A 12233-nucleotide genomic window follows, 5' to 3' on the forward strand; every position below is an offset into this window, starting at 1 on the left:
TTGTTTCACATGACCTAGAAAGATGTACAGACTTCCACAGATGTAGTAGCAGGTACTTTATTATTAGAAAATTAGTTTATTCATGTTTTGATAGATGTTGGTGCTACACATTCTTTTGTGGCAAAAATAATTGAAAATAAACTGAAAAAGCCACCAACTAAGTTAGAAAATTTGATTAGCATATCTTTAAGGGATGCAGTGTATGTAGAACATTTGTATAACGAAGTTAAAATTTCTATTGGGGAATATAATATGGAAGTAAATGTGATGCCAATAGAATTACATCATTTTGACTTAATATTAGGAATGGATTGGTTGAGTAATAATAGAGCTAAAATGGATTTCTTTTCAAAAACAGTGACTTTACAAAGATTAGATAAGGAAGGATAACTTTTAAGGAGAGAGAAATGTCATGCAAAATTGTGTGATTTCAACCATGACAGCTAGTAAGCTTATAATAAAAAAGGTGTGTGGCTTATTTAGCTTACATAATTGATTTTAAAAAAGGCAGGGTAGAGTTGAATAATCTTCTCATCGTGAAAGAGTTTTCATATATGTTTCTAGAAGAATTGTCAAGGCTACCCCAAGAAAGGAAAGTGAATTCTCGATCGATATATTGTCAGGCATCACTATTATAGCTCAAGCATTGTATAGAATGGCACCAGCAAAACTGGTTGACTTGAAAGTTCAATTGCAAGAATTACTATAAAGAGGTTCATACACCCGAGTAATTCACCCTATAGAGCTTCAATCCTATTTGTGAAAAGGAAGGATGGGATATTTAGGCTTTACATATACTATAGACAATTAAATAAGGTAATAATGAAGAATGAGTATCCATTTTCACGGATAGATGCCTTGTTTGACCGGTTAAAAGGGGCCAGTATATTTTAAAAAATAGATCTAAAAGCAGGGTACTACCAATTAAGGATCAAGGAGTGGGATGTACCAAAAACTGCCTCCAAGACTCGTTATGATCACTATGAGTTCATGGTAATGCCTTTTGGATTGATAAATGCACCAGCGGTGTTTATGAACTTGATGAATCGGGTCTTCTAACCTTATTTGGATAAGTTTAAGGTGATGTTTATAGACAATGTTTTATTCTAGCTCTTACATAGAGCATGAACAACACTCAAGACAAGTGCTATAGAGATCACCAGTTGTATGCCAGATTAAGTAAATATGAATTTTGGATGAAAAATGTGCTTTTTACAGGGTACGTTATATCTATAAAGGGAATATTTGTAGACCCAAGAAAGGTTTGAGTACTAAAATGGGAAAAACCTACAAATGTAACAGAAATCTGCAATTTCTTGGGATTGGAAGGATGTTATAGGAGGTTTATTGAGGGTTTTTTTTACTATAGCAACTCCATTGACATGGTTGAATAGAAAAGAGATAAAATGAGACAAGGAAGTGTGAAGAAAGTTTTCAAGAATTGAAGAGAAGAACTATTGCCCTAGTATTGACACTTCCTTTGAAAACTGAGAGATTTGTGGTTTATAGTGATGCATCTAAAAAAGAGCTTGATTGTTTTTCAATGCAACATGGAAAGGTCATCTTTTATGCCTCAAGACAATTAAAGTCTCATGAAGTCAATTATCTCGTTGTATGGATCTCGAGTTCAGACCCTTACAAACTATAAAAGTTTGAGGTATTTAATGATATAGAAGGAGTTAAATATGTGATAGAGGAGATGAATAGAGTTAATTAAAGACTTTGATTGTGTAATAGATTATCACTAGGAGAAAGCTAAATGTGTAATATATATATATATATATATATATATATATATATATATATATATATATATATATATAGCCAAATGTGGAGTTTGCCAGTAAGTAAAGGTGGAGCATAAAAAACTAGCTGGACCTCTTCAATCATTGTTGATACTAAAATGGGAATGAGAAAACATCATTATAGAATTCATATCATGTTTACCATAGGGAGAAAAGGTAATGATGCAATTTAGGTGATAGTAGATCGGTTGACAAAGTCAACACTTTTCTTGCCCAAGAAAATAACATATTCGGTAAATAAGTTAGCCAAATTGTATGTGAATTAAGTGGGGAGACTACATAGGGTACCAGTATTGATTATTTATGATCGAGCCCCTAGATTACTTCACGATTATGGTTCAATATTCAACGTGCTCTAAGGACAAAGATAAATTTGAGCACAGCCTTTCATCCATAGTTGGATGGGAAATCAGAAAGAACAATCCAGACTCTAAAGGATTTACTAGGAGCCTGCATATTGGAATTTAGGGGTAATTGGAAACAACACCTACCACTAGTGGAATTTAACTATAAAAGACAGAATGAAGGCGGCCTAAGACAGATAGAATAGTTATACAAGTGTCAAAAGAACACCTCTTGAATTTAAAGTTAAAGATATGGAATATTTGAAGGTCGCTCCTTGAAAACATATGTTGCGATTTTGCATAAAGGGAAAAATAACGTCAAGGTATATTTTGCCTTTCGAAGTGTTGAAGAGAATTGGACCGGTAGCATAAATGTTAGCTTTGCCTCCACATCTTGCCAAGATACATGATGTATTCCATGTTTTGTTATTACAAAAACATGAGTTTTTAAATTGATAGTCTGTTACCAGCAACTTACTTTAGGTAAATTTTCTTTTCAAATTTTGGGCAAATGGCATTCTGGTTACACTACCAAACACCCTCATGGACTATCAAAACGTAAAAATTTATCCCTAATACATTTATATATTAGAAAATTTTTATCATGTATGTTTATATCATAGAAGAAAAATAAATACAAAAACAAGAGAATTATGTCGTGTTTTATATAAAAAAAAAATGATAAGAATCCTCTCTTGTTATTTTTTTTTTATTTTTCCTTTCGTGTTTCTCTCTTCTTTATGTATATCTTTTTTATATGTTGCAAGTATTTAGTAATTACAATATAAGTACCATAACATTTATCAGTTATGTAAAAGGTGCTCAAATAAGCTTCTCATCTTACTTATTTTGTTGTTATAACATGTACTAAGGTTGTCTTTCTCTTTCTCTCTCTAAATATTTCATTATTATCCATGTATTCCATATTTCAAAGCAACTTACTTTAGGTTATTTCTTTCAACGTGAGTTTTTATCTTCCCTTTAGCATAATCAACTCTTTACCTGAAACTTCTAAAAGACTAGTTAAGGTTCCTAGTTACTATATAAATAGATGGTGACTCCTTTCTTTTGTTTTACCCCTATCAATTTTAATAGCTTGCCGAGAAGTCCCTATTGAATGGGACATCTCAGTGAGCTAGTTAAAATTAATAGGGGTAACGTAGAAAAAAAGAGTTGTCATCTAGTTTTATGATAACTAGTAACCCTAACTAGTTTTTTAGAAATTCTATGTAAAGAGTTAGTTATCATAAAGGGAAGATGAAAATCACATTGAAACATCTTACCTAAAGTAAGTTGCTTCGTATTTGTTTTAATGATAAAGTACACATATTGTGCTTCTATGTTAAGAGTTTGCCTAACAAGTATATATATATTTGTTGTTGAAGGTAACAGACTATCAAGAATTAAAATAGTGATTCGAGATCCAAGCCTAACAATAGGGTCTAATCTTCACTTTCAAAGTATGGGTTTAGGCAATGTCACTTTGACTCAACCCAAATCCTCTCATAAGATCCAAATATTCTCACATTAAAATAAAAAAAAAAAAAACAAAGTGGTATTTACAATCTTATATTAGAAAGAAAATATTTACATGATTTATATTTAAGAAGAAAAAAACAAAGACTCTACTTCTAAAGGACGAATCCCTTTTAAGGATCTTACCACCCACAGGTTAGTTCTTTGATAAAAAATAGTGGGAAAAAGATTTTATCCCTTAGAAAAAACTAGAAAGTCTCCACTTTTATAGGACAAGACCCTTTTATGGATCTTATCGCTCACTAGTTGATTCTTTAGTATAGGCAACAATTAACATAAAACCACACCAAGAACATTGAAAACATATATGACACATTGTTTTAATAAAGGAAAATCAACATATAGTTCTAAAAAGAAAAAAAAACACATATAATCACACCATATGAATTCAAAAGTACTTTAAATATGAAAATCACTCAAATAAGTATTTAAAAAATAAAACATAAGAATAAATAGCATTTTTATCATTAGAGGTGTCGTAACCCAATTTCGATCCCTAAAAATTATTTTATGCAAAATACTTCTTATTCAAGAATCCAAAAAAATCAGAAATTTAAAATTCCAAAATATTTTTTAGATAGAAAGAGATAAACTTTTGAGCTACTATAGACCAAGATGCTAGAAGAATAGCTAGATTTAGGTATTTTGGCAAGATGGGAAGAAGAAAAAAAAACAAAGTTTAAGGTTGAAATCTGATTCAACCAAAATTAGAAGAATTAATTAAGTTTAAAGACATAATTAAACTTCAAATAGGTTTAATTGATTTAATTAAGGACTTAATTGAAGCAAATTAAATCTAAAAGTCAATTTGAGCCCAAAATTGAAAGAATTAATTAAGTTCAAGGACTTCATTAAATTTCTAATGGTTTTTAAGGATTCAATCAAAAACTCAATTAAAGAAAAATCAAGTTTTGAGGCCTAATTTGAATCAATTTGCAAAGAGTAGAAGATTATGATACAATTGAAAATTTAGAAGGCCAAATTGGTGCACTTTGAGGTTCAATTGTAAGAAAATTAAAGTTTGCAGGCTAATTAAGGGTCAAATTAAAAAAAAATTCAAGATCAAGGACCTTTCTGCAAAAAAAACACATAACATTGGAGGTTATACCGAACCTTTCCAAGACTAGATTGAAGAAAATCAAAGTTTAAAACTTACTAGGAGACTAAATTGAACAAACTGGAAATCAAATGCTTCTTTGTAAAAGGTGCCAAACTTGAAAGATCTCAATTGATTTTTGGTAGGGGATTTATTGCATAAAATTAGTCAAATTTTGTCTCAATTAAGGATGTTTGAACTTAAATTGAAACAACAATGACCAAATTAAAGTTTTTCTTATCCCAATTAGAAAACCCTAATTTTTAGGGTTTAAGCAGACGATATTTCACTCACTTTTAATGAAGAAATTGAGTGGCACATCATTTATCTCTATTTTATTATCTTTTCCGACTGAGAAGGCTAATTGGGATGTCACCTTCAAGTGAATGAATGTGGCATCTTCAACCATCTCAGGAGCTTTAACCACCACCAATAGATTAAGATCATCTCCTCTACATGGATGAGCCACTCTCATCAAATGCTTACACCCTATTTGTTTCAACAAATCAGATAGCACATTATCCCTAGTCAGCCACTCTATATTAACATATTAAAGTTGATCAATGGTCAATCTTCCAATCAATGAATGTGGAGTTTTTACCTCTAAATCGAATGTGGTTTGTTTCTAAGGGTAGATATACATCCCCTCTACATGGTTCAAGTATACCAATGATATGATTATCTTCCAATTGTCACGATGACCTTGTCAAAGTAGCACACTTAGTCAACCATGACTGAAGAAGAAAAACTCCCTTAATTGACTAACTTTATGGTTGCCTTCTCTTGATCAAATTGAACCCACATGATTACAAAATGAACCAGAACCCTTTTTTCTAGGGAGGTTAGGAAATGATGAGCATGAATCTTCCCTAAGCCACCTAATTTTGTGTAAAACTATCTTGGTTTTGCAATGGCTTTTTTTGGATTTTGTTATATATAGAAAAAACTACTCTTAGAAGAATAAAGGAGTCTTAAAAAGAAAAGGGAGAGAACAAAGGAAGAAAATACCTAAAAATTTGATAAAGAAATACTATAAGTGATTCAGAGAAGCTAGAGAAATAGTGCATCAAATTGAGAAAGAAGGAATGAACAGAATTCAAACTAGTTAGAGGTAAAAAAAAAAAAAAAGGTGAAAATCAAAGAGAAAAAAACCAAGGATCAAGAGGAAAAAGTGATATCTTTTTCATAAGGTGTACCTTTAAGCTTTAACCAGGGTATAACTCATAGAGCACACACACACACCCCCTCTTTTTCATTATGCTAGTTAAATGTTGGTATCAAAGATTCATTATGCATTATCTTTTTAGCTGCTTGTTAAATTTGATACATTTGATGCTTTATTTACCCCTTTTTAAATGGTTAGTTAAAACATGATTTAGTGTATGCGTGTTTAGTTTGAAGTTTAGTTGAATGATTAAGTTTGTTCATTGAAGTGTCAAATGTTAGTATAGAGTAATGTTTTACATACTTGGATGTTAATATAATCATTTTTTAATTTATGGCGTGTTTTAAGTTTTGAAGTTGTTATTGTTTAAGTTGTTTTAACATATAACTTGTTGGGCTTGTTAAAGTTGTGTGCATGTTGTTTAAGCATCAGAACATTGAATTTATCCAATAGAACAATGATTTTACCTAAGGAAATGTTATTTTTAGCTCATTGTTTTACTTGATATTACTTACTGTTTCTGCTATTGATTTTTGTTTCTTGTTTGTTTTGAAGATTCAAATAGGTTGTATAAAGAATGCTTAAGCTATGTTTGCTAGGCTTAGTTGTTATTCTGAATTATATTGTGTTTTTCCTAGGTTTAAGTTTTGTTGCAGGGTTTTTGGGTTAACAAACTTTCAGGGTTGATGTTCTTGCCATAAACTTTGCCTTAGGTCCTTGATTTTAGTATCATTTTGGTTGATTATTAGTTCTTACATATGTGTGCATACTTATTGGTCATTAATCTAAGGTTTTCATGGCTTAAAAAATTGTTTAAATGGCTTTTAATCTTTGTTTCCGCCTTTTTATTTTTTGCATAAAATCAAATAATCATGGCTTCTATTGGATTATTGTGATGATCTAGCCCTAAAATCTTGTATAAATTATGTTTGTGCATGATTTTATGCCTTCAATTTTGTGCAATTTGATCTGAAATTGAATTTATGTTTTCCAGGTTTATTTCTTGTTGTTCTTCGTGTTCATCAAATTCAAGCAAAAAAACCCATTTGATCTTCAATGTTTCTTTCTTGTTTATAGCCCTTGTTTCTGGCGTTGGGCCTTTGGGCTAGGAAGCCTAGCTCACATGGCAGGAATAAGCCCATCTTTTTAATAAGGCAGTGTTTAGCGAGTTAAGTTTTTACTAAAGGAAAAGTGCATTTTTTGTCCTTAAGACATGTTTCTCAAATATAGCCTTAAGGTATTTTTTTAGCCTTTGATTTTTAGTTAAAGGCGTGTTTAGAAAACACGCCCTCCTGATTTTTCAGCATTGTTTATTTTTTATTTTTTGTTCTTTTGCCAAATAAACCCCAAATAATTTCTAAAAAATCTTTTAAAAAAAATCAAAGACCATTTTAAAATTATTTTTGGATCTCTTGTGTCTTTTCCAACCATTTTATTTAATATTTGGGTTGTAGACTTATATTGTAAGATACTAACCTTGTATTAAATATACTTGATTTTCTTCCAAAATTTTAAAAAATTATAGAATAATCAAAATTCTCTTATTCAAAGAAAAATACAAAAATATGTTTTTATTTGTGTGCATATGGCCAATAGTTATAAAACACAATAATACTTTAGTTTCTATAAGATAAATAAACAATGCAGCTTACCCTAGGTAAGGTGTACTACGAGTGAAATGTCATCATTATACACAATAAGTCTTCTTATCCAGACTCTAAGACCAGTTAGGGTTCCTAGTAATTAAAATACTAGTTGGCGACTTCATCCCTTTTTTACTGATAAAGATGAAGAATTTCTTGTTCTTTTCACCCATCATCACAAAGATCCTTCTCCAGGAGGATGATTGTTGTGACACAACACACATATGACAGGAGGAACGTAGAAAAAACACTAGAAATAGTGGCAGCATATATATTACACCTACATGGCAAACAGTGGCAGTAGCGGCGCATGTCATGCATGCACTAAGAGTGAGGCAAGCTATGTGGCGATGGCATTACACGGTTCTTATGAGCAGAGGGCACCTGACCTACTAGATCACGTACACCTTTTCTTCTTCTACCTCCCTATGCTAGTGATGTGCTTCACCAATGTTCGAAATGGGAGTTATTGTTATAATTGGTTTTGATTATAGTTGTGTTATAGTTGTCGCTGCTACACTTGTATTTCAGTGGAGTAAAGGGTGGAGACTAATTTAACATCTTCAAGAAGTTTTTTCTATTTTTTTTGTCCTTTTTTTTTTTGTCTTTTCTAGTGTTTTCTCCTCTTTTTTTCTTGATGTGGGAGTGATTTTTACAAAGAGGATTTTTTGGTCTTTTTATGTAGATTATTTTTGTGTTTGTCAACGTATCTACTAGTGTAGTTTGATCTCCTCTCTGTTTATATTATTAGGTGTTTATATTATTAGGGTTCACGTCAGAACAAGAAAATCAAACATAGAAAGATTTTTACATTATTTCCTTCTTTAATGAGGATCATTCTCTATTATTATTTTTTAATCATGTTTGAATCTCTATTTATTTTTTAGCATTTATATGATCTTCTAGAATTTTTGATCGTCCATAATCGTGATCCCTTTTTCCTTCCTTTCCTATTGTTTCGCTTCCTAATCTTTTTTTTTTGTCATTTTTATTATTTTTTTAAAAATACATATTGAAAAAACAAGGGGTGAAAAATGATGTTAAAAAAACAAAGAGTCAAAAATAGGTTATGACATCTTTTGAAATACAATGAAATTTAGTGAAAATAAAAATGAACTTTAGTGATTAAGTAGTTTATAGTAGTACTTGTTTGATAATATTATTCTTTTGAAATATGCAAATATTATGTAATTTTAGAAAGGATTATTGTTTTGAAAAATTTATTAGTCTTTGTTGTCTTTACTTTCAAGTCCACTCCACCTAGGGAGTGATCCTATCATTCAACCAAAGTATTTTGTTTTAGAGTGCATATAAAGGTGAAGCAATTATAATTTAAGACTTGATAGTCAGCTCGCACTATAATGCAAATTATATTTAATTTTTTAATATAAAAAATATTCAAATATTTTTAATATATTTTCTAGTATTTATATAATGTTTTGTTTAAACCGATGTGACCCGATCAATTTGACAGGTCTAGAAACAATATGAATGCCCATTAAAAACATAATTTGACTAAAAAACATTTCAAGATAACATCTTTTTTAAAAAAAAAATATTAAGATGGAAACATATTGGATCAACCCGGGTTAACTTGTCAAATTCAAGATCTGGATCATGAGACCAAGATAACTGTATAGAAAGAAAATCAAAACAAGTTATAGGGATGAAATTGAAAAAATATCATTAAAAAAGACAAAAACCCCGAGTCAACCCGGGTTAATCAATCAAACTCATGACCTAGATAAGAAGATCGGGATAAACTTATAGAAAGTAAACAAAAAAAATGAAATATAATTTCAAATCAACCAAATATTAAATGATGAAATTAGAAGAAAAAAAATCAACTAAAAAAAGAAAAAAAAACTTAAATTAACTCATCAAACCTGTGAACCGGATCATGAGATTGAGATAAGAAATCTCAATATTAAATGATAAAATTAAAAAAGACAAACAAAACCTCATAAAAACAAAAAACAAAGAAAAAAATAACACTATTCAAGTTAGCAGTGCTTTGTGAGGAGGGAAACATTGAATTCCCCTCGTGAATTAGTTCACATGAATTATATTTTTATTTATAGTTTTGAATTTAAATTATTCTAGTATATTTAGTTATTAAATAACAAAAGAGATTTAATGACTACTCTTATCAATGGTGATCATTTTTTGTTCGATTCAGTTTTTATCAAAAAAAAGTAACCAAACCAAAAATTTTTAAAAAAAACCGAAACCGGTTTAAACCGGCCGGTTTCGGTTCGGTTTGGTTTGTTTTTTAGGACAAAAACCGATTTGGTTACTTTTTTTCGATTTGGCTTGGTTTTGGCTCGGTTTGTTTCCGGTTTGGCTTGGTTTTTTCTGGTTTTTTTCGGTTTGGGTTCGGTTCGATTCGGTTTTTTCAAAATTTTAATCAGTTTTCTCGGTTTTTTTTCACGGTTCGTTTTTTTGGTTATTTTTTTTCCAGTTTTCTCGGTTTTTCAGTTTTTTTTCTCACCCCTAACTCTTATTGTATATCTTAATGTCCAACAAATTCTTGATTAATCAGGAAAAAAAAATTAATGTGATTATTTCTACAAAAGAAGAAAAATATTGGACGTCATTACACTTTTTATAAGTCATCATTCCCCTTCAGTCCTCTTTATCAATTCCATCGAGCACCTTTATTTTTGCTATTATGTTCATTTTCTTATCCCATTTATATAAAACATCGACAAACGGTTATACTATTTATCTTGGTTGTAATCTTGTTTCTTGAAAATCTAGTAAGCAGCAAATTGTTGCACATTTTTCCACCCATTGCTGGGTTGAAATGGATGTGCTTTCTTTATACTGACCTAGGTGTTTTAATTTCTTCTTCTCCTTTACTGTGGTGTTATGTACTTAACAACTAGTCTAGTTTTCCACGTGAGAATGAAATAGGTTGAGATTGACTATTATTTTGTTCATGATATGGTTGCTCAGAAGGAACTTAAGCGTGATAAGTTCACATTTAGACATGTATTAATTAAACAAATTTATGAAATTACACCTGTGGCCTGCAGCTGAACAGAGTTTCTTATAACGCAGCAGCTAGTGAAGCAAGAGAAAATCCATTTACCAAACAGTAAGAAAAAGATGCCCATCTTTTCAGCTTTGTTGGAGTAAACTAAAACCGAACCTTTTTCTCAATCTATGCAGTCACCATTTTTGTTCACATCTCCTAACACTGTGCCATAAGATGTCCGACAAGCCGCGTCTTTTAAGACAATCCGCCGTATGTGCCGCATGTCTCATGCGTCACCCCAGCTCCAATTAGCGACCGAAACAGTCCATGGAAGTTTTCCTCTGCATCCCAGCAAACTTCATTATCACATCATAGCAACTACGTTTTATACACGTGTCATGTACCCCACTGAAAAGTGAAAAACCTAATCATAAAGTCCATCCACCGAAATCTAACAATAAACCTGAGACCACCTAATTATTTTCTCTATACAAGGACAAAGAAAAGGGCACCAAAGCAATCGAGACGCGTTTACGGCTGCATTGATGAGTAATAGCTGTAACCCAAACAACTATCATCTCCAAAAACCCGCATGTGACTCTACGTCCCCACAACCCCCACCAATGTCCCTTCCCTCCCTAGCTACTCAAAACCAAGAAACCGAGCCGATGTTATAGCTTACGCCTTTGCAGCTAGTTCTACTTCCAAGTGTTTGTGTTTTCTCACCATGGCAGCTTCTACATTGCAATACCATTTCGCCTTCTTCATCTTCTTTCTCGTAATTGCTTCTTTCAGTCCAAGAATCCAAGCTCAAGTTGATGAAACAAGCTTGAAGGCAATGAGAGATGCACTAGAATGGCCAATGTCCATGTATTATGATGAAAGCAGCGGTCTCAATGATGGGTTAGTGGGTTTTGACGATGGAGTTGTTGACGATGAAGAAAGTAGTCGTAGATCTTTGTTTTGGAGGAGAACGCATTATTATATCTCGTATGGAGCTTTGTCTGCTAATAGAATTCCTTGTCCAGCGAGGTCCGGGCGATCCTACTACAGCCACAATTGCTTCGCGTCTAGAGCTCCAGTGAATCCCTATTCCAGAGGGTGTTCTAGGATCGCTCGTTGCAGGAGATGAGAGGCAGGTTTTATTGAATTTGTGCTTGATTTAGTGCTAAATGCTATTTAGTAGATTGTGGTGATATGTATGTATGCGTGTTTGTTAAGGTGCGATTGTTCATGGGCTTGGATCATTTTCTGGCATTATGCTTAAAATGCATTTGGAGTATTTGTAATGGTATTTCTGTATGTGCTCGAATAGTGTTTATATTATAGTAATTAAATTACTACTACGTAATTGTTGGATCTACTTTTCCTTACTCGATTTGCGCAAGAACGAAGCTGCTTATTGATGGGAAACATCATATTGTTTAGTTTGTATTTTCCGAAATCTGGTAAATGTTAGCCTTTGATTATGCTTCATTTTGGTGGGTTGGGAGTTGTATTGTGTTTTCCAGTTGGGTGAATTTGTGGTGTCATGTGGCACTAGCCTTGCACAACTAATTTTTGTTATTGCCATTGAATGTTATTTCTAGAAATAATGTTTTTTGTTTTTATTTTATTTTATTTTATTTTATTTTAAATTAATATTTTTCTGAATAAAAAATATT

At 31.6% G+C, this 12233-nt stretch overlaps 1 protein-coding gene across 1 annotated transcript; it reads left to right on the top strand.

Moving 5' to 3' along the window:
* Positions 1-11169: 11169 nt before the first annotated feature.
* Positions 11170-11928, top strand: LOC7476386 (protein RALF-like 34). Its single transcript, XM_002306435.3, has one exon. The coding sequence runs from the start codon at positions 11297-11299 to the stop codon at positions 11699-11701; it is 405 nt and encodes a 134-aa protein (XP_002306471.1). The 5' UTR covers positions 11170-11296; the 3' UTR covers positions 11702-11928.
* The last annotated feature ends 305 nt before the right edge of the window (positions 11929-12233 follow it).

The sequence above is a fragment of the Populus trichocarpa genome, chromosome 5 (genome assembly GCF_000002775.5).
Source record: "Populus trichocarpa isolate Nisqually-1 chromosome 5, P.trichocarpa_v4.1, whole genome shotgun sequence".
Classification (NCBI taxonomy): domain Eukaryota; kingdom Viridiplantae; phylum Streptophyta; class Magnoliopsida; order Malpighiales; family Salicaceae; genus Populus; species Populus trichocarpa.